The following is a 24,417-nucleotide window of genomic DNA, read 5'->3' on the forward strand; positions in this document are numbered from 1 at the left end:
TCATGAGTCTTGACAAAAGAAAAAGGTCCAAAATAAAAGAAAGAAAATGCAAGAAAAAGAAGCAAAAAGAAATAAACACGGCTGGGCATCAATAGCTTGAGATTTGGATATATGCCTGTGATGCTTTTTGTACAAAGATAAGCTTGGATAACTAGGTTCTAAGGGGTGCTTCATCACCCGGCAACTTGGGTTAACTAACCCGGGATTGCCAACCGAAAGTCCACCATCAAGAGCTACTTTGAGACAAAGCATTTAGTAACCCAAAGAGGTGCTGGGCATCAATTTCCAAAGAACTAACAGAGATGAACAAAACAAGCTAAATGCCTGTGATGTGTGTGTGCTAAGGAGAGGCTTGAGCAAGTAAGTCCATAGGGGTGTTTTAACACCTAGCATCTTGAACCAACTGGGACGGGAATGCTGGCTGAAAGCTTACTCTAAAAAGTTGCCTTACCACATAGCATTAAGCCTCAGCCAAGAAAAGAACAAGAAAAGCTAAGGACCAAGCTAATAACAAGTCTCATTTTTTTTTTTTTGTAATTCAAGTAAGGATCCAAAGGAATGTTGATGTCTCAGCCCCAGAATAAAAATCCCTAAGATACCATGCATAAAAACTCCATTCACCAGTATTCAATGTCTTCCAATAAAAGGCTTATACACTTCTCTGCTTCTAGTAATTTTTCTTATGTTTCACTGCTTGCTTGGGGACAAGCAAGATTTAAGTTTGGTGTTCTGATGACAAGTCATCTTAGCCTAGTTTTACTAGTCTTTTTCTTTTGTTTTCACTTGAATTATGCACTTTCTTGAGGCTTAAGCAAGCTAAGTTAGGTAGATTTTCATGCTTCCTTTGATTAAACCAACCATATATGATTTAATGCAAATTCATGAGGTTTGATGCCATAATTGGTGCATATTAGGATAGAATGATCATCTCATGATTTCAAGCATAGCTTTGATGTGTTTGGTTGATTTATGATAGGTGAAGAAAGCTTGGAAAAGGATTGAAGTGAGAAGGAATGGCTAGAAGCTAAGATGAGACAATGAATCAAGGGAGATTGAACCAGGAACAAATGAAGTTGGAATTGAAGTTAGCCCCAACGTTAGCCCCTAACTTGGAGGCTAACGTTGGGAACTAAAATTGCTCCCAGAGGTTAGCCACGTTAGCGCCAACGTTAGCCCCTAACTTGGAGGCTAACGTTGGCATGAGAAATTGCTCCCAGGGGTTAGCCACGTTAGCGCCAACGTTAGCCCCTAACTTGGAGGCTAACGTTGGCATTTGAATTGTTTCCCAGGGGTGTGCAACGTTAGCGCCAACGTTAGCCCCTAACTTGGAGGCTAACGTTGGCGCCATTCCAACATGAAGCAAGGCCAACGTTAGGGACAAAGTTAGCCCCCTAACGTTGGCCCAAACGTGAAGTGCAGAGAATGGGGTTTGCTGCTAAAAAAAGTTAGCCATGAAGTTAGCCCCTAACTTTGAGGCTAACTTTAAAAACCCAACTTTGCAAAACTCACATCCGGTTCAATTGATTCACTTGGGTCTCTTTCCAAATTTCAAGAGCAATCAACCAAGGCCTCCTTCAACCCAATTCCATCAAGAGCAAAGGCCCAAACCAAGGCTTGAAGATCAATTGAAGAAGGTGTATAAATAGGCTAGAATTCAATTTGTTTTGGGGGAGTTCTCTTTTTAGAATTTTGCTGAGAGCTTTCCTTGAGTTTTGAGTTACAGAGTGATCTTTAGTTTCTTGTTTCGGGGGAAGGAGAAGTCCATTCTCTTCCTCTTAGCTTTCAATTTCAATTACACTTGTCTTGGATCTTGGGTTGGAGAATTGAAGGAATTCTGTTTCAATCTCACCTTAGATCTCTCTTTGATTTACTGTTTAATTGAATTTAGCTTCCTGTTAATTGCTCTTCTTCTATTTCCCTTGCAATTTACAATTTCCTGGCTATTGTTCTTGTTGGATCTAGGAAGGCATTGAGATCTAGACTCAGTTTTCTAGTCTCTGGGTCCTGAGATCCAATTCTCACATTTTAAATTTTCTGCTCTTGCTTTACTTATTCATTTACCTTTCTGTTTTAACTACGATCTAATCCCAATTCCCAATTATCCTTCTGTTCGATGCAATTTTACTTTTCCTTGTTTAATTTCTGCAAATCCAACTCCCAATTCCCTTTACAATTCAAGTCATTTACATTTCCAGCACTTTAAGATTTTGCAATTTACATTACTTGCTCTTTAAGTTTCTGCCATTTAATTTCTTGTTCTTTAAGATTCAGCAATTTACTCATTGCTCTCTTTACTTTCAATGCAATTTAAATTCTGCAACTCAATCAACCAAATCTTGATTCGCTTGACTAATTCAACCACTAAACTAAAATTGCTCAATCCTTCAATCCCTGTGGGATCGACCTCACACCCGTGAGTTTTTATTACTTGATGCGACCCGGTATACTTGCCGGTTAGATTGGTGATATTTTTGGGAGAGATTCTTGTCTCAACCTAAAATATCCCATCATAGCTCGGTCAGAAAGTTTCTCCGGAGCTTTCGATGATTTTGATTTCATACGGAGGTAGGGGATTTTGTTTTGAAATTAACTGTTTTTAAACTATGAATGCCATGGAAGTCTAGTGGGTATTTGTAAATAATTTATGATTGTTTGAAATGACTGAATGATGAATTTGAGTTGTGTTTGTGACTGAATTTGATGAATATGTATTTGATATCTCGATTGAAAAGAGGTTGAAAAGGGTTCAGTTGGGACGCGAAAAAGGGTGGCTAACCCCGAGTTTTAGGGGAAGTGCTGCCAAAATTTTTATCAAATATGAGGTTTTATTTGAAAAGTTATTTTAAAAAATTTGGTTTTGAAAAATTAAATTATTTAAAATATATTTAGTTAAGAAAAGATTTATTCTATTTTAAAGTTTGATTTATTAAGGAAAATATAATGTTTTAAACCCAATCTTTTAAGGAGAGATTTTGTTTTAAGTAAAGATTTGAGCTCGGTTTATTAAGAAAAAGAATCTCTGCCACAGGAGAGCAGAGAACAAGAATTTAAAGAATATATTAATTAATGAAGCGTCTGCCACAGGAGAGCAGAAGTGACATTGTTTGGGCCTTAGTGATGATTGGATTTTTGACGGTTTAGAATTTCACTAATGAAATCTCGTTGTAAAGTATAGTTTCTAAACCAAACAATAATCCTTTCATACAAAAAGTTGTTTGTCACTAAAACAAACCCCTAAAATTTATAAACCGAAGTATCAAACCTCGGGTCGTTCTCCCTAGGAATTACAATAAAGTGTCTTGTTATTGGTTGTGAGTTATTTTGGGGTTTTTGAGATTTTAGACAAGAAATATAAATGGCAAAAGAAATAAACTAACAACTAATAAAACTCTTGGTAAGATATGAGAACTAGAAGTCCTATCCTAGTTATCCTCCTCAATTGTGATGAGAATTATTCATTGCTCCCACTTGGTTAACCTCTAACCATGGAGGAAAGTCAAGTGGATGAATCAATTTGATTCCTCAAGTCCTAATCAACTCCTAAAGGAATGACTAGCTTTAGAGACATTCAAATCAATTAGCAATCCCTAATTATCAATCAACAAAGGAATTAGATAACTCAAGAGTCACTAATCACTCTACCTAGGCCAAGAGGAACAAAACCTACACTAAAATTTCGCCAAGCATTTCATCAAACACTTGGAAGGCACAAAAAGAAAGTATAGTAAATCAACAACAAGAATGAAATCTAACAACAATTATTGCAAAGAATTAACAACAACAAATTAGGGGTGTGCATGGCCCGGCCCGGCCCGAAGACCCGGCCCGGCCCCGAACACTTTTGGGGCTAATTTGGTGTGATTTCATCGGGTTTAGGGTCGGGTATGGGTCTCAAAAATAGACCCGGTCATTATTTCGGGTCGGGTCCGGGCCATAGCTCGGGTCACCCGAAATCGGCCCGGTGGCCCGGTCATCATACACAATTAATATTTTTTGTTATTAGTGATGGATGATGGCTATTATTATGTGAAATTTAAGTATTGTAAACCTTAATATTTTGTATTACTAGTCATTATATATAAGACTATAAGTTAATGTTTTATATTTAAAATGCATAAGACTTTAGACTAATGCATAATCTTGTGTTATTTGTATTGATTTAAATATTTGGTGTTATTAGGCAATATTAGTATTAATTATGGTTATGCTTTAATTTTAGAGAAAAGTTGGTTCTTATTATATTTTTTTAAGTGAATTTTACCATGTCAAATAATAGTTGGAGTCTTGAAAATTTGGATATTTTTACATGCTAACTTACAAGAAGGTATCAAGGTAATATAATGTTAATGACCCGGTTTTCACCCGGTTTTTACCCGGTTTAATCGTGGCCCGAAAGTGTATAGGTTTCATCGGGTCTAGGGTCGGGTTCGGGTCTAACAAATAGGCCCGATATATATTTCGGGTCGGGTCTGGGTCGCATCAAACCCGGTTTCACCCGGCCCATGCACACCCCTACAACAAATCAAGGAAATCACAATTATCATGAATTACCTCAAATTGCATTATTGAAAGAAAACAAATGAACAACAATCTATCCAAAACAAAATGAAGAATTACAATTATTAAAGTACATAACTAGAAAGAGGAAGAAGAGAAGATTAAGACTTGATGAAGGAAAAGTGAATTGAAGCATGAATTAAACCTAGATCTAAGAGGAGAGATTAACCTAATCCTAATCCTAGAGAGAAGTGAGAGCTTCTCCCTCTAAACTAATCCTAATTATGCTATATGCTAGATTCTAGATAGCTTTTTCCCAATCCTTGATCCTTTTATTCCTTTCTATCAGCAATTGGCGCCAAAATGGGTTCAGAAACCCCCTCAAATCGCCAGGCACGTGTTGTTTTAATGAAGTCATGTGCAATCATCGACGCGTGCGCACACGGTACGCGTGCGCGTCCCTGGCCGATTCTGCAATGTGCGCGTGAGCGCCTTGTGCGCGTGCGCGTGCATGGTCGAGATCAATTCTTTGGCTTTTGTGCTTCTCTCCACTTGCATGCTTTCTTCCTTGCTCCCTTGATCCATGTCTAGCCTATTTCAACCTGAGATTACTAGCAAACACATCAAGGCATCTTATGGAATCAAGGATGAATTAAAATTATCAAATTAAAGACTTAAAAAGCATGTTTTTACACTTAAGCACAAATACGGGAGAGATAACAAAACCATGCTAATTCATAGGTTAAATGTGAGAAAAGGTCATCAAAATACTCTAAATTCAATACAAGATAAACCCTAAAAATGGGGTTTATCACTTAGTGCCAAATGTAAAATGGGGACGCCCACACACTGAGAACTGTTTTCCAGATGTACGCTTATTGATTTGGAAAGTCACACTGTATGCAGCCTGGCCGTACGACTTAAAGTCACACTGTATGCGGCCTGGCTGTACGACTTATAAGCACATTGTATGCATCTGGAAAGCCATATCTGGGACTTGTGCCCGGGTAATATCGGGAGCGGGTAGGCAACCGACACATGAGCTCATGGTCTGCATTAGGAATAGACATGCATCATGTTGTTTGCACATTTGTGTTTGGTTGTGTTTGCTTGTTATATTTTCTCTGTGATTGTGCTGCTTGACTTGTTTGTCTTATTGCAATTTGTTTGTGTGTTGATCTGTTTCTTGTGCTATTAGTTGGTGTATTGAGGTGACTGAGAATTGGGCTTTGTTTTTAGTTCGAAAAATTAAAAAGCGTAATTAAGTATATGAAGTAAGAGTAAGAAGTATTTCCAAAGGTTTTAAAAAGAAGAAAATAGTTTTATTAAGTAAAGTTAATTATTTGCATTTTATTTCACTACTCTACGGCATTCCCATTCCCTACTGAGAACGCGTGATTTGTTCTCACCCCAAAATATTTTCTCCTTTCAGCGACACAGGTTCGAAGATTCAGTTTGAAGCCGCGGGCGAATATTAACCTTATTTGAGTTAAATTTATGTGTTGAGTTGTTTTCATAGAATTCCCTCGTCCTTGTTATTTAAGATTTTATTTTATATAGAGGGATAGAAGTTGTAACTGAGTTTTATTTGAATTCCGTTGTATGATATTTATTATTATTAATAATTATGTGATTAGTATTGCTTGAGGATCTTTGATATATGATTTTAATTAGAAAAAGCAAACTTTTCTGGTATTTTCTTATAAACTGAAACGCGATATCGACCTAAAGGCTCAATAGTAAATTTATAATAAAGGAAATCAGGTCCGTAACGCCTTACTTTTGGTACGATCATGACGTGCTAAAAGTTAGGGTGTTACATTATGGTATCAGAGTAGTTCGTTCCTGTTAGAGCCTTGGGAATAGACTGATTGTGCTTCATTGCATACTCTGAGTGTCTGTCATGCAATAGGACTTGTCTTAATGGCAAGAGTTTGAGTTTCAGATGCATGACTGTCTATTGATTAATGCCGTTAGTTTACCGTTGCATATCTGTTAATACTAAGTCTGGCCAACTTAATGTTGATGGTTTATGTATATGAGAAAGTTAACGGGTTATCATAGGCAAAATAGAAGTAATAGGTAACGTGAATCATGGGGTTTGAGAACGTTAGAAGTAAAGTTTTAGGAAAACGTATACTCCTTATTCGTGCTAAAGTAGTTTGAAGTCATCTCTTCCTTGATTGCTTGCAGAGAAATTTTTGTTTCGAATTTCTTTCTTGAAATATGTTTTGAATAACTCCTGACCATATCTTATCATTTATAAGATATGATTTCCTTCACATGAACTGGACATGCCAAACCTTTTTCTTTCTTTTCCTTGACGTTTTGAAAGTGAAGTTGATGCAAATCTTTTCTATCTTATATCAATTTTCGAGGACAAAAATTTTTATAAGTGGGATAGGATGTAACACCCAGATTTTTGAAAATTAAGTAATTAATTAATTATAAATTATTATATTATATTGAGATTTTGGTTTTAAGAAAATTATTTTTAATAAAAATAATTAAATAAAATTTTAATATTATTGAAGCTTAATTTAATTATTATTTATTCTATTAAATTTAAAATTATTTATCAAAAAATAGTTTGATAAAACAAAAATTAAATTAATTATTATTATTATTATTATTATTATTATTATTATTATTATTAATGGCCGAAACCATGAAGGAACCAAAAATCAAAGAAACGTGGCTTGTGATTATATAAACAAATATATATGTAATGTGACACATACCCTTTCTATATTCTTTAATCATCATCATTCTTTCTTACCTTTATTTGATTCTAACCGAACCAAGGAAAGACAGAAAAGAAACAAAGAGCAGTGAGCGAGAGAAAGTGAGAAGCCATGGCACCGTAAATTTTTGTTGTTCGATTTCTTGTGATCCGTAATTCCAATAAAAAATCTAATCCGGTAAAAGTGTTCGTATCCTCCTCCTCTACGTATTGGCGTCACATTTGATCGGTGGAAGTTGACGGTGACGTAGCTCCTCTTTCCCTTAAGTTCGGCCAACTGGAGTTCTAGGAGGCACAGATGATTTCTAAAGCTTTCCTCTTCAGTAGCTCGGTCAGAAAGTTTCTCCGGAACTTTCGATGATTTTGATTTCATACGGAGATAGGAGATTTTGTTTTGAAATTAACTGTTTTTAAACTATGAATGCCATGGAAGTCTAGTGGATATTTGTAAATAATTTATGATTCTTTGAAATGACTGAATGATGAGTTTGAGTTGTGTTTGTGACTGAATTTGATGAATATGTATTTGATTTCTCGATTGAAAAGAGGTTGAAAAGGGTTCAGTTGGGACCCGAAAAAGGGTGGCTAACCCCGAGTTTTAGGGGAAGTGCTGCCAAAATTTTTATAAAATCTGAGGTTTTATTTGAAAAGTTATTTTAAAAGATTTGGTTTTGAAAAATTAAATTATTTAAAATATATTTAGTTAAGAAAAGATTTATTCTATTTTAAAGTTTGATTTATTAAGAAAAATATAATGTTTTAAATCCAATCTTTTAAGGAGAGATTTTGTTTTAAGTAAAGATTTGAGCTCGGTTTATTAAGAAAAAGAATCTCTGCGACAGGAGAGCAGAGAACAAGGATTTAAAGAATATATTAATTAATGAAGCGTCTGCTACAAGAGAGCAGATGTGACATTGTTTGGGCCTTAGTGCCAAATGTAAAGTGGGGACGCCCACACACTGAGAACTGTTTTTCAGATGTACGCTTATTGATTTGGAAAGTCACACTGTATGCGGCCTGGCCGTACGACTTATATGCACACTGTATGCATCTGGAAAGCCATATCTGGGACTTGTGCCTGGGTAATGTCGGGAGCGGGTAGGCAACCGACACATGAGCTCATGGTCTGCATTAGGAATAGACATGCATCATGTTGTTTGCACATTTGTGTTTGGTTGTGTTTGCTTGTTATATTTTCTCTGTGATTGTGCTGCTTGACTTGTTTGTCTTATTGCAATTTGTTTGTGTGTTGATCTGTTTCTTGTGCTATTAGTTGGTGTATTGAGGTGACTGAGAATTGGGCTTTGTTTTTAGTTCGAAAAATTAAAAAGGGTAATTAAGTATATGAAGTAAGAGTAAGAAGTATTTCCAAAGGTTTTAAAAAGAAGAAAATAGTTTTATTAAGTAAAGTTAATTATTTGCATTTTATTTCACTACTCTACGGCATTCCCATTCCCTACTGAGAACGCATGGTTTGTTCTCACCACAAAATATTTCCCCCTTTCAGCGACACAGGTTCGAAGATTCAGTTTGAAGCCGCGGGCGAATATTAACCTTATTTGAGTTAAATTTATGTGTTGAGTTGCTTTCATAGAATTCCCTCGCCCTTGTTATTTAAGATTTTATTTTATATAGAGGGATAGAAGTTATAACTGAGTTTTATTTGAATTTCGTTGTATGATATTTATTATTATTAATAACTATGTGATTAGTATTGTTTGAGGATCTTTGATATATGATTTTAATTAGAAAAAGCAAACTTTCTGGTATTTTCTTATAAACTGAAACGCGATATCGACCTAAAGGCTCAATAGTAAATTTATAATAAAGGAAATCAGGTCCGTAACGCCTTACTTTTGGTACGATCATGACGTGCTAAAAGTTCGGGTGTTACACAACACCTTAAAAGGCAAAAAAGACGCTGTGTAACGAAGGATGTTTATACTTTATACTAAAATACTAAAATGAATACGTAAAAAAGTAATGCAGTATATGGAATCAAGAGGTTACCAGTAAAAAATTAAACAAAACCAAATTAATTTATATTAATAATTGATTAATTTTAAATTTTTTAAATTCAAAATTTGAAAAATTTAAAATTGATTAAATAAACCTAATTAAAACCTATAAAAACCTTCTTCTTCTCTCTCACATTAACCTACCCACCTCTAACAATCACACACACAGATCCCCTCTCTCACCGTCAGGCCCTCTCCGCCTCCCCACCACAACCCACTCCTCTTCTATCACCGACATCTGACTCGTCGAATTTGCCACCGTCGATAAGAACAATTCAATTTCTTTTTTCTCATTACACACTTCCCATTCTAATTCAATTTGTTAACAGGGTCTTGATCCAAGAACAACTGCTAGAATATTTATCAATGCAAGATGCATCGGGGAGAAGAAGATCAATGGGGATGACGGTTTCATTCTCAAGCTTTGTGCAGATCCCTCCACACTAAAAGTCAGGAGCGAAGTCCAGCTGAGATAATAAGGCATGTTTTATTTGGTTACTTCAGTCAGAAAACAGAATTTCTTGTGCACTTGGAAGACTCTCGTCTCACTTGGATTCAGAACAATGGAGGAGATGTTGTGTATTGGAAGACCACCATAAATTTGTTTCTTGATGATTACAAGCCTGTTGACGGAATCATGATTGCTCATTCTGGTCGTTCCGTGGCAACACTTTCCAGGTTTGGGGAAACATCTATGAGCCACACCAAAACAAAGATGGAAGAAGCATGGACACTTGATGATTAAAGATACTGCAAACTACACACTTGATCTTAGCCAAAAAGAGTCTTTGAACAATTAAAGAAATATAAAAAAATATTCATTTAATATGAAAAAAAATATCTTAATACTTAACAAAAGAAATATCTAATTATATTTTAGCAAAAATAATTAAATATCTATAAAATTTTAAAAAAATTATGAAATTCTTAAAGAAATAGAGACATTCACATTTGTAATACAAAAAAATTCGAAAAATATATAAAAGAACATTCATTTAGTATGAACAAGAAACATTCTGATACTTAGCAGAAGAAATATCCATATATATTAACTCGTAAAAATTTTGGATGCATCCAGAGATATTTGGCTTATTTTTTGTTAATACCCTTTTAGTTCTTAGCATTGTTGTTATACAAATACAATAAACCGTTTGGAGGTCAATGTGTAAAATTAAAAGATTTCATCCATGTTGGTGAAAAAACTTTGTGGATCTTCAAATTTTTTGCGGCTATTCAAATAGGTATTTAACAAAAGCAAAGTTTTGTTTTATATATAGAAAAGTATAGGTAAATAATGAAAATACTAAATAATGTGAACAATAGATATGTCGAATGTTTAATTTAATAGGTATGCAAATAATTATGTTCATTATTTTTAATTAGATGGTTATTTTTTAATTCGATTTACTTATGTACAGTTAATAATAGTTAGATGTTCAATTTACTAAGTATGCAGATGATTATCCTAATATTAAAATTTATGAGGTAATTTGGCGATGAAGTGTTTTTTTTTTATTTTATTAAGTCAATTTTAGAATTCATTGTTCATATTGTTTAAATATTGTCGTGCATGAAGTTCTAATGCTCTATGATTTATATGAAATTTAAAAAAAAAATGTTATTTGGATTATGTATTACTATTAGTAAATATTTTTACTTTTTTAGGTCCTGGGCAGGTTAAACACTACTTCAAAATAATTATAAACTAAAACGAAAGAAAATTGATTCAAGAAATTAATAATAGTATCAGTTTATCTCCCACTCATAAGCATCTTGGCTCTCGTCCCAACAATCATCACATGCTGGCATCTCATTCTCTCCAACAGATTCACAATCGTCATCTTCATCGACAACAATGGATGTGGTGACACGAAGTTTTGCATCAAATGGCCAAATACCTGTGTAGCGGTCGGTCACATTTAGACATTTTCATGATCTCCTTGGCAAATTGACATATGAAAGGCATAATTTCATCTAATAACTCAGTTGACAAGAACATTGAAGAGAAGATTCTTGCAAGTATTTGAATTTTTCTTTATCATCATCAGTGACGGGTTGCAAATGACTAGGAATTTAATACCAATTAAGGAACCAAAAAGGTTTGGTTGACAGTAGTGGAAGTAAAAGAAGAGAATTCATCATCAATATGTGGTTTAGAGATTGATTTCTTGGTGAATTTTCTATGTTGGATCATTTGATTGATACAACAAAAGTTTATATGGAAGTGATTATAAAATGAATTTTCTTATGTTATAGGCCATAAAGATGGTTTTTTAGAACATGTGAGTTCTATTAAATAGGAGGTTGATCTTTTAACCATGAAAGCTTACTATTAATGAATAAACTAAGTTGACGTAAAGAAAAATTGCAGCTTTAGGATCTTTTATTTTTACTCTAATGTTATGGTTATATATATAATGATTTTATGGGAAAAACTCTACATCTATATAATTTTTTTCATCCAAGCTATTCAAGTAACTTCAATCACACGTGTCTCTCCAACTCCCTTACGTGTTTGTTATACACGCGTCTCATATAACGTATATAACGTAAACATTCTGCTGCGTGATAAACATTTCTCAACGTAAATCTTGTTCGCTTCTCGCGTTCTTCTTCTTCAACCTAATAAAATTCGTCGTTCTTTTCTATTCGCATTTTTCTTTTTCTTTTCTGCTCGCATTCTTCATATTGGTCTGCATTGAATTCAACGTAATAAGAATGGAAACAATGAATGATTCAACTTCAAATCAGTTGAATGAGGTTATTATGTTGAGACAGTTAGGAAATGATTGCTGCATGCTATCACAATAATCTTAAGCACTAAACAAAGTAAAAGGAGGCCACCGAACCGAACAACATTCACCTGGTGAATCAAAATCACAAAGGCCACCGAACCAAACAATATTCATGTGGTGAATAAATGATGATCAACTTTCAATCAATAAGAATAGTATATCTCCTCCTCTTTCTCATATCTCCTTCTTCTTTCAAATTCGCGCACGTAGATTCTTCTTCTTCTTCTCCTTCTTCTTCTTCTAATCATCACCAACAACACCAATATTTTACTCGGTTAAGTGGAGTTGCTCATTTTGATTCACTTTATTGTTAATGTGTTCAGTTGAGTCCTTGTGCATACAGAAATATTTTTCTTACTGATTGAATGCTTATCACGTTTATTCGGCACATGATTGGTGTTTGGTTCAGTGGTGTTGACCATTTCGGTTCACCTGATTGTTATGTGTTCACTTACAATTCTTTTGCATGGAAAAATGCTATTCTTGATGATTGAATGCTTATGACGTTTTATTCAGCACATGAATATTGATTGATTCAGTGGAGTTGCTCATTTTTATTTACTTGATTGTTAGTGTGTTCATTGAGTCCTTGTGCATGTAGAAATATTTTTCTTGATGATTAAATATTTATGACGTTTTATTCAGCACATGAATGATGTTCGGTTCAGTGGAGTACAGTTAGCCATTTCGGTTAATTTCGTTCTGCACAATTCAAAACTCTTCCTCCTCACCTTCTACTGCTTCTTCACCAAGGAGAGAAAGAGGAAAAGACAAAGAAATATTTTTCTTGATGATTAAATATTTATGACGTTTTATTCAGCACATGAATGATGTTCGGTTCAGTGGAGTACAGTTAGCCATTTCGGTTAATTTCGTTCTGCACAATTCAAAACTCTTCCTCCTCACCTTCTACTGCTTCTTCACCAAGAAGAGAAAGAGGAAAAGACAAAAAAATACAGTAGCAATAACAACAAAAGAATGAAGATAAGGAGAAAACACGTGAAGAAGAAGGAACGCAAAAAAGGAGGAGAATGAAGAGGAGGAGGAAGGCGAATCTTTGTTGTTGTTTTCGTTCGTTTCTAGTTGTTCCTTGCCAAATCTTCTCGCGATTCTTCTCCAGTAGTGGTTTTCGCAGAGAACGTCTTTGAGTGATTTTGAGAGAGATTTGAAGAGAATGAGCGATTTTGTGTAGCGGTTTCATGTTGAGGAAGAAGTAACATTTTTTCATAATGAGTGCAAAGTAATGAAGGATTTTCGGACCCGTGTTTTTACTTGTCATAAATGCGCGTAATTTTATTTGAGCTTGAGCCAACTTAGTTACATGGTTACATGAATATGTAGCGCGCTCCTGATTTTATACAGCAAAATCATAAGCATTTATCTTATCTTTATATTATTAGATTGTATTAAATTTAAAATCTTATTTACTAAGTCAAATATGGTAAGATTTAGAATCTAGAATTTGGAGGAACAAATTTAAAAAAAGAAAAATTAGATGCATAATCTTAAATTTGCATTATTATATGTATGGTTTCGGTTAATAATTTTTACTTTGTAATTTATTAAAAGTTGGAGATAAAGATTTACTCTTGAGTTGTCAAACATTAAATGGAATAGAGAGCTAACCCATTTTAGGAGCTCTTTAAAATGTGTCAGATTGTCTAGAACACAAAGTTTATTTGGTGTATTCTTGGATTACTAGTGATCAACTGTATAACACAAACTTGCAATATAGCTGTACTAAGAAGATTTGGTTTTTGTGAAGAAGCAAATGATTGAAGTAAGATGTCCTATAATTAACTTATCTTTGCATTATTATTGAATACTGATACACCCTAAGTCCCTAATATTAATTTTAGAATTACTTTTACATGCTCCTAAATGTTAAATATCTTGGTCGCATACTAAGAAAATTTCAATCTTAAAATGTAAATTTTTTGCAAAGAAAATAATTAATTTTTCCTTTCAACAGGACAAAAGCAGGTTAGAAACTATTTCAGATCATGCTTTTGCTTTTTATATTTAATTTTTATTTTTAGAAAGATTTATCCAAATACCACTATTATTTCACAACAACAATTCTAGAACATTGATGAGCTATTTTAAATTAAATATAGTTTTGAAATTCTAACTTTTTCTAACTTTTTTAGTTTTAAATAATAAAGTTGTTATATTTTGTTTTTAAAAATATTTTTTCATTTATTACAAAATTACAAAATTTCCTTTAATTTTCAAATATTATCAGAAAGAAAGAGTAATTGAAACATTGTTAGCTTAGTTTTCCACATATCGAACTATCGAAGTTTATAGAATATCAGTGGAGGAAGGACGTTCAACTAGGTTTAGGAGAAAAATAAAATGCACATTCTATAATAAAAAAATGTATGGCTCTGAAAAAAATAGACAAAATATTAATAAATGAATCGGGTACATTAATAAATGAGCTTGAAACAAAGAATAAGTTCATAGGGCTCTCATATAATATATAAGTACAAACTAATTTCAAGTCATGCAAATTATTTAGCATATAAAACAGCATTAGAGCATAGAATGGATGACCCTGCAAATTCATTAAATATTACTAGGAATATTCAACTTAATAAAGAACCGATGCACAATATTATGCTAGATTATATTAACACTACTAGAGATACGGTAGTTTATTACAAGAAAATACTCACGAACAAGCAGCAGCAACAAATTTTTATAATTGTGGTAATTAGTTGCAACATTTTGTTTTTTTTGTGATTAAATTATGTGAAAGTTTTTTTATGTTTTTATTTGTTTGTGGCCAACTTAAACTGATGTCTACTTTCAAATTACGCACTCTTATGTTCACGAGTGTTTCCTTTCATTCATTTCAAAAATCTTAGATGCAGTTTTTACTTTTTCTAAATTTAAACTTTAGTAATAAATTTCGATTATCCAGTTTGTCGATAGTTATTTTTTTTCTCTCCTTTCTACCCATTTTCAATTGATAAGATATGCATTAGTTGAAATAGTATAAAAAGAATATATGCTTATAGTTCTAATTAATTGAGAATGAATATTAAAAATATTAAATTCATGATAAAAAGAGTACTTTTTTTGTCTCTAATTCACAATATGTATTAATTTTTTTAAATTTTATTTTTTTATTTTTTTATTATCTTTTTATTAATTTAATAAAAAAATCCGACATAAATTAACGTAGGTTTATTTTTGAAACAGTTACAAAATTTTAATTTTTTTTTCTCTGGCAATTTTTTTTATTTTTTTAAATCCAACGAGCTAAAATTCATCCTAATCAGTATGTACTGTCTTTGAAATATGGTATATAATTATAATTTTATATTTTTTATTATAGTTAACTATTAATTTAAATTAAAAATCTCAATTACTCGACTGAAATAAATTCAAATGAACATTTACAATAGCACAAGTTAAATTTTGAGCCGAAAAAAAATTTTCATTCAGCACTAAAGTAAAGTCCACTCACTAGAAAATCGAAAGAACTTTCTCACAGATTCATACTATTTTTTCAATTTCTCCGTGACCTTAGTAAATTCAGCATTGAGTAGCTGAACATGCATTAGTTAAAATAGTATAAAAAGAGTACATATTTATAATTTTAATTAATTAAAAATAAATATTAAAAGTGTATATAAAATTCATGATAAAAAGAGTACTTTTTTATCCTAATTCACAATATGCATTAGTTTTCCTAAATTTTATTTTTCTATTTTTTTATTATCTTTTTATTAATTTAATTAAAAAATATCCAACATAAATTAAGGTAGATTTATTTTTGAAATCGTTACAAAATTTTAGAATTGTTTTTGATAATTTTTTTTATTCTTTTAAATCCAACGACCCAAAATTCATAATCTTAATTAACATATACTGTCTTTGAAATATGGTATATATTATAATTTTATATATTTTTTATTATAGTTAACTATTAATTTAAATTAAAAATCTCAATCACTTTGCTGAAATAAATTCAAATGAAGGTTTATAATAATACAAGTAAAATTTTGGGAAAAAAACTTAAAAGTAACTTTCACTTAGCACCAAAGTAAAGCCCACTCACTAAAAAATTGGAAGAACTTTCTCACAGGTTAAGACTATTATTCAGTTTCTCTGTATCCTTAGTAAATTCAGCATTGAGTCGCCAAAGAAAGTCCCAAAAGAGTGTAAATTAAAATTTTACTGACAATCCTGAATCACAAAGAAGATTAGAAGGAACAATAAGCAGCTCTTTTTTATGTTTATCTAATATTGTCTCTTTGCTGAAGTTTTTATTTTTTATTTTTTGTATTTAAAAGACTATTTTTTTTACTATTAACTAACTCTTTCTCAATATTCCTTGTGTAGAAACTACATCTGTGTGTATCAACACTGCAACTTTGACTATTGTCGATGCTGAGATTCCCGTGTAAGTTTGTGTTTTCTTTTAAATTATTCAACTTTTGATTTATCTTTGTGGCTTTGTAATTATTGAAACTTGTATAAATATGGATAAATTTAAACTAAGTAGAAAACAGTGTTGGAGGTCCTGTTACTGTTTGAATTCTGCCAAAGTTGAATAAAGTGGCACTTCTTATTTTTTTTGGCATTATTTTTATTTTTTTGTATTTCTTTTAGTCAACAATGTAAATTAATTTTAGACTTTTTTTTTTTGTTATCCCAATATACATTCTTTCGTTTGTTACTGACTGTAGATAGATTCTAAACTACCAATTGACATTTTGAAAAATATTATGCAACTAGCAATTGAAAGCTGCAAAGCAATTGCAAATTACATCCTCGAAGTAAGTGTTGTACCTTAATTTTTCTGATCATCCTCTAAAGAGTCAAATTATGGCCTATTAATCTTTTAGCTTGATTTCTGATCTCTGTCTTACTTAGCAGATTTTATTGGAACACACAAAATAATTGGAGTATCGACAGAATGTATAATTCAGTGGCTGAAGTTACATGTCATTTTTGCTATTTATTGTATGTGTAACAAAAAATGAAAATTGTCTTGGTACCTTTAGGCTTTTAGTTTTTTTATCAATTTAACAAAGTCTGATATTTATTTTGTAATAGTTATATTGGAATATTTTTTTAACATTAAACCCATGTAATTCAGGATATTTACTTTTAATATTAAGTATTAGTTAATTTTATATTTTTATACTATGGATAATACCTATAGGAATGTTATTATTATTTTTTTAATTTTATCTGATAAAATTTTATATTAAGGAGCATTTTTATTACGATGTTTTTTTTTTTAATTTAACTTTTATTGTTAACCACGAAAAAAATGTGGCAAAAAAGTCTGCTCTGACCAATTTTATCATAGTAGAGTGTGGCAGAAATAATTATTTTGTTATGCATTCTTTCATTTTATCACGGAAAAAAACGTGTCTAAACGTGCTAAAATTGTGACTAACAAAATGTCTCTACGGGTGTTAAGACTGTGACTAATGGAGTAAAAAGTGTGTCTAATTAAAAACGCGTCTCCCTCCTTAGCAACAGATGTTCATTTGTTGCCAAAGTATAATTGTCACAATTTTTTTAGAATTTAGCTACGAATTTTTTTATGACTAAATCCCTTATTTTTTATAGTGTAAAGTATTAATAAACTAAATTATGTCTATTGTGTCTGCTCCTCTCTTCAACATCAACCTCATAATCCGCACACATTTTCATAAATGCTAACAATGATCAATAATATTTATATGAAAGGAGGGTGTGAAGGCATGGAAGAAAGAAAAAATTCAAATATGTAATTTTAGCAATACAAATGAAAGAACCGTAAGTAAACCAATTGAAGATTGATATTATGTAAATTCTAAAATGAAAAAATGTTACGTGAATGTCTTTATAAAGATTTTTATATAAATCAAAAGATTTCATACAAATGAAATAGGTCTAGTTTGATTTATGCATGTATTTTGTCCATCCTAGTAAATTGAATATGTTTAATTCGATTTACTTAATAATACGAACTACACTATTAATGAATCTGGCCGTTTCGATTTACTATTATTCTACCAAAAAATATAAATAGATGCAGGCTAATTCGAATTATTAGGATGTAAAGCGTATATACATACCAGTTGAACGTGAATTCCATAGAATTCATGTAATTATTTTAATACACCAACAATTATATTCATATGGAGCTTACCGAGTACATTACAAATTTTTATAGTTACATCGTAATAATGTTTAATTTAAAAATTGTTATTAAAATTTTAGTTGTACTCGTTACAAAATATGAATAATTATAATAAAACTTTTAAAATTATAACAATATATAAATATAAAATGAATTGACCGATTTAAAAATAAGACAATCTAATAATATTAAAAGCCAATCAATTTAAAAACGTAATTTAAAAAATAAATCCTTCACATATTTACATAATTATAAATTTATGATATGATAAATACTTCCAAAAAATTATTCTAATGCTTCTTCTAAACACTGAATTATTTATTTAAATAATTTAATTTTTTTAACCTAATATAATAAAGTATCTTTAAACCTTATTATTATTATTGTAAATAATTTTATAAAATGTGAACATATTTTTTAGAAGATTTTATAAGTACTATAAAAATTTGTAAGTCCAATTTATGTAAATCGGTTCAAGAAAATTTTTATAATACTCGTGACATCTTTTAAAAAAGTTTTATAAAAAAAATTATTGTAATTATTTATTTTGTAATTAGTACAACTAAAATTTTAATAATAATTTTTAAATTAAATATTATTATAATGAGTACTATAAAAATTTGTAATGTACTTGTTACTAACCAATTACATAATAAAAAATTTTAAATTTTATTAAATGCAAATTTTTTTGCATAAACTAGTATTATCGAATTAATTGAATTCGATTTAGCATTAGCTTCATATAGATATAATTATTTTTGTTAGTGTATCAAAATAATTGTATGGATTCGATTTATGCTATGGAATTCACATTTAACTTATATTTACACCCTAATAAATCGAATTAGCCTACATCCATTTATATTTCTTGGTAGAATAGTAGTAAATCGAAGTAGTCATGTTCAATTTATAGTGTAGCTCGTATTACTAACTAGATCGAATCGAGCATATTCGATTAACTAAATATATGATAATAGAAGCATATTTGATAATAGAAGCATAAACAGTGAAATGCTTTCCGTTGATTGGACTCTATTCAATAACAGAAAATAACGGTGCCGTCGTGTGCACACGATCCATGGGGAAGCTGTGATGCTAAAGGTGTATCATCTCATGTTTCAATCACAAAAGAAGTCACACCATATAGCAGCCACTACTGCACTATGCAGACTTAAATCCAAGACCCCTGTTTCTTATGGACTGTATAGTTTCTTGTTTTCTTTTTACGCTTCCCGATTTTGCTTCTGTTTCTTCAAAGGCTTTTTAGGTCTAAATCGCCTTCTAAAAAGATTTAGCAACCATTGGATTTAATTATCAAAACATTTATCATAGCAAAGAGTTTTATTTGCTTCTGTTTCTTTGCGGTTCTGCTGCTTGCCATCCAATGCTTCCGACTTTGTTTGATTGAAATTCGCGCATTTCAGCCATCAAATTCGGTTTCCATAGCCGCCATTCTCTCCGTTCTCCAGCACTCATCTTTCCGGGTTGCTGGCTTGTTTTGATTTTCATATTCCTTTCTTTCTTTCTTTCTTTTTTCTTTTCTTTTTATTAATTGTGATTATTCCATTTATCATATTCACTATTGTAAATGCAGACAAATTAATTTTTTATTCATAAATATCAACAAAAATAATGTTACAATCTAAAAACTCAATGTTTTGAAAACAGTGGGAAAAAAAAATCTACAGAGCACTACTTCAAAATAGTTATAAACTAAAACGAACGAAAATTAATTCAAAAACTTAATAACAGTATCAGACTATCAGTTTATCTCTCCATGCATATGCATCTTGCCTCTCATCCCAACAATCATCATCTTTTGGCATCTCATTCTCTCCAACAAATTCACAATCGTCATCTTCATCAACAATGGATGTGGTGACATCAACAATGGATGTGGTGACGCGAAGGTTCACTTCAAATGGCCAAATTCCTGCGTAACGGTCACATTTAGACATTTTCATGATCTCCCTCGCAAATTCGCATATGGAAGGCATAATTTTATCTAATAGCTTTGATGATAAGAACATTGAAGAGAAGGTTTCTTGCAAGTATTTGAATTTTTCTTTATCATCATCAGTGGTGGGTTGCAAATGACTAGGAACTTTATACCAAGGAACAAAAAAAGTTTCGTTGACAGTAGTGGCAGTAAAAGAAGAGAATTCATCATCAATATGTGGCTTAGAGGTTGGTTTCGTCACAATTTTTTTTTGTTGGATTATTTGATTGGTACAAGAAAAATTAATACGGAAGCTATTAGGAAATGAATTTTCTTCAGTTATAAGCCATAAAGATGGTTTTTCAGAACATGTGAATTCTATTGAATAGGAGGTTGATCTCTTAGCCATGAAAACTTACTATTAACTAATAAACTAAATTGAGGTGAAGAAAAATTGCAGCTTTAGGATCTTTTATTTTTACTTATGGACTTATGGTACTATATATAATGATTTTATTCAGCATAATCATGCATTTATCTTATCTTATCTCATTAAATTATTTTTGATTTGAAATCTTATTTATTAAGTCAAATATGGTAAGATTTAGAATTTAGAATTTGAAAAGACAAATTAAAAAAAAGATTAGATACATCATCTGAATACCTAAAATTAAATTGCACTTTTACATATTGAAAATTAAATAACTAACTAACTAAATATATAGTCATTGTACTTAAACGTTAATTAAAATAAATACATAAAAAAAGGTTTATACAAATTAATTTTTTATTCATAAATATCAACAAAAATAATGTTGCAATCTAAAAATTTAATATTTTAAATGGAACAGAGAGCTAGCCCATTTTAAAAACTCTTTAAAATATATCAGTTTGAACATAACACAAACTTTATTTGGTGTTTTAATGGATTATTAGTGATCAACTACATAATATATCAAAAACTGATGGTGCAGAAAAATAAATAAATAAAAATAAAAAGACTATATATGAAACACAAACTTGCAATATGGTTATGTTCAGAAGATCTGATTTTTGTGAAGAAGCAAATGATTGAAGTAAAATATCCTATAATTAACTTATCTTTACATTATTACTGAATACTGATGCACCCTAATATCAATTTTAGAATTACTTTCACACGCTCTTAAATATTAAATATCTTGGTTGCATATTAAGAAAATAATTAATTTTGCCTTTTAACAAGACAAAAGCAGGTGATCATGCTTTTGCTTTTTATATTTAACTAATGTATAAATCCGTGCTAAGCACGGAAAAATTTATAAAAATAAAAAAAATTATATACTTCAATATTTAAAATAAAAATATAAAATAATTATTATTTTAAAAATTTTATAAAATTATTATCAAAATCAAAGTTTAATTTAAAAAAATAAGTAATAATTATTTTATATTTTTTAAGGTAAAATAATTATACACTGATACAGAATTTAAAATAAAATTAAAATATTTACATTAGAATACTATTTTTTTAAAGATTTCTTTATAAACAACATTGATGGTTGAATTTACAGACATTCCTACGTGATTCATAAGTAAAACTTTTAAACTTCTCTTACTCTTAATTCTTGAAAGTGCCACATATAGTTGGCTATGTGTAAAAACTGGTTTGAGCAAGTACAATCCAACATGAGATAAAGTTTGTCCCTGAGACTTATTAATTGTCATGGCAAACGATACTATTATGGGAAACTGTCTTCGTTGGAATCTAACTGTGACGGTTTCATTTGTTGGTACCATATTCATTCTTGGAATCAAAGCAATATGACCAACATTGTTACCTGTTAAGACTTCACATTTTATGACATGATTTCCAAGCTTCCTAACTTGTAGCCTTGTACCATTACAAAGACCACTGGATTGGTCAATATTCCTTAGTAACATTACCAGAACACCAACCTTGAGTATTAATTTATGTGGAGGCAAATCAGAGCAATTTATGCTATTCAGTAATTCAGGACCATAGAGATCTAGTTGACTCTCCATATTCCCTTCATCCATACAAATGGAATCCGAACTAAGATATATTTTTTTTCCTCCAGGAATAATAGCCATCAGATGGTTGTTGACCTCTTTAATGATGTCTAGTGTGGGAGCCAGTATAGTTCTTGCTTTGAAAAAATTCTTTGAGGACATGTTTTCCAAAATATTTCGATAAGAAAAATGAACCAACTCATCAAATGCCTGGTCCGAAGAAGGAATAACAATATCTCCTGGAAGACATATCTCAGATTCACCATCCATATTGTCACTTATTAGACCATCACCAACTTTCAATAACCACTCATCAAATTGCTCTGTCTCATCTTGATCTGAAGCAATCGTCCCTACAGAGAGTCTCATATTTTATGTTAGTTTGAGCATCTGACAAAACTTCTAAAGATAAAACGAATTCACGGTTGAATGAATGATATTTTATCTCGATCCTCATGGAATGACAGAAAAAATTTGTCTAAAGTCTCCACCTAGTACAACCACTTTTCCTCCAAAGGACAAATCTTTGCTATATGTTGGAGAACACCTCATGATATCACCCAAGTATTTATCAAGCGCTTCATAGTAGTACCTACTAACCATTGGAGCCTCATCCCAAATTATAAGTTTGGCTTTCAACAACAACATTGCTTGAGGGGAACCAGGTTTGATATTACATATAGAATTCTCAGTTATATTCAGCGATATTTTGAACCTTGAGTATGTTGTTCTTCCATTGGGAAAAAGTAAAGATGCAATACCACTCAAAGCAACATTTAACACTATATCACCCCCTGAGCGAATCTCAGCAGATATAAGATTCCAGAGAAATATTTTTCCAGTACCCCCATAACCATATACAAAGAAAAAACTCCCTTCATCACAATATACAGTGTAACAATTTTATCGAATGCATATCTCTGCTCAGGTGTTGCGATGGCCAACATGTCTGAGGCATTTTTCTTTAAATCATCCCTGTTAAAGTTTAGCTCTTTCCTAATAACCTTTTCGATTAACAAAGAACTATCAACTTCAGTTGCTAAAGGCATAGGAGGATAGTCTTTCAAGATTTTACCATAGAAATGTAAGATCTTGTCTATATCTATTAAGCACAACTGCTTAATCTCATCATCTGACATTGTTAACTCTGCATATTATATGATACTGTAAAAACTCAATCAAACTAAAATTGATCAATAACAAAGAACTTTTATCATTGTAATTAATAAAAACTCACCCTTCATGTTCATCACGGCTCTCTGTTGATAAAAATATTATCTGAGAGTTAATGCCAACATCTATCCCAGACATGTTCTGGTCTTGAGATATTGTTAGATGTTAATAGAATGACAAATAACCTCTTAACATATGATCCTCAGGCCCATGAGCTTGCTTCCTTAATTGCATCAATGAATTCTTTGTCATCTTGCAAGAGTCCAAGGACGAAGCATGCATCTCTATACCTAGCATAAATTGTTCCTCATACTATTCTTATATCTCGAAAACACATACATCCTCTTTGAGTATTCAAGAGAAGTCGTTGGTAATATTCTTCGGTATTTGCTGCAAAAAGTTTGGTTAAACTCCCACTTTTAAGTTGTTAAATGGATTAAGCTACGCTATTTTAATTATTATGTAGCTACACATCCGCATAAGAATAATTTTCCTAAAAAATATAGAAAAATAAAAAATTGTATAATCTACAGATTATAACTATTGAAGGTTATTTGAATATTTATTTTCTAGTGTAGATAAATCGAATAAAATGGACGTGAGGTACAGGCTGTTAAGATTTTAAATTTAAATCATTAAATAAGTAAGATCAAAATTGAATATAAACTCGTCATTACCTGCAGGTACATGAGTCAACCTTCCAATTGCGAAGCCTTTCTTTCGAGGAAACCACTTTGAAGAATCGTCATTCCAAACAAACTTGATTGGAAACTCAACATAAGGCAGACTTCAAACATAAGGATATGACGTGTTCGCCGTCATCCATCCCAAAAACATGGACATATGAGATATTGCTCTTTTGACGATATCATTCACATTAGAAGTTTTACCATAAACCACAGGTTGCTCATCCTCCAAATGAAATGGAAGTCTAATCACAAATGATTCTTTCTCTTGGATTTCGTATCCAAATAGATGCCAGACTGCCTCACATGCCGAAATGTACCTACAATCGTAGTAATTCCTAATTTCGTCAACAACTTGTGTGGCTTTTGACGGATCACCAGCATTGTATAGAGTAACTG

General features: G+C 31.3%; 1 protein-coding gene across 1 annotated transcript; it reads right to left on the reverse strand.

Moving 5' to 3' along the window:
* Nucleotides 1-19,961: 19,961 nt before the first annotated feature.
* LOC130956711 (uncharacterized) lies at nt 19,962-22,528 on the reverse strand. Its single transcript, XM_057883717.1, has 2 exons — nt 21,745-22,528; nt 19,962-20,311 (listed from the first exon to the last, which is right to left on the reverse strand). The coding sequence occupies exons 1-2, from the start codon at nt 22,526-22,528 to the stop codon at nt 19,962-19,964; spliced, it is 1,134 nt and encodes a 377-aa protein (XP_057739700.1).
* Between the last annotated feature and the right edge of the window lie 1,889 nt (nt 22,529-24,417).

This window comes from Arachis stenosperma, chromosome 10, assembly GCF_014773155.1.
Source record: "Arachis stenosperma cultivar V10309 chromosome 10, arast.V10309.gnm1.PFL2, whole genome shotgun sequence".
NCBI classification, from domain to species: domain Eukaryota; kingdom Viridiplantae; phylum Streptophyta; class Magnoliopsida; order Fabales; family Fabaceae; genus Arachis; species Arachis stenosperma.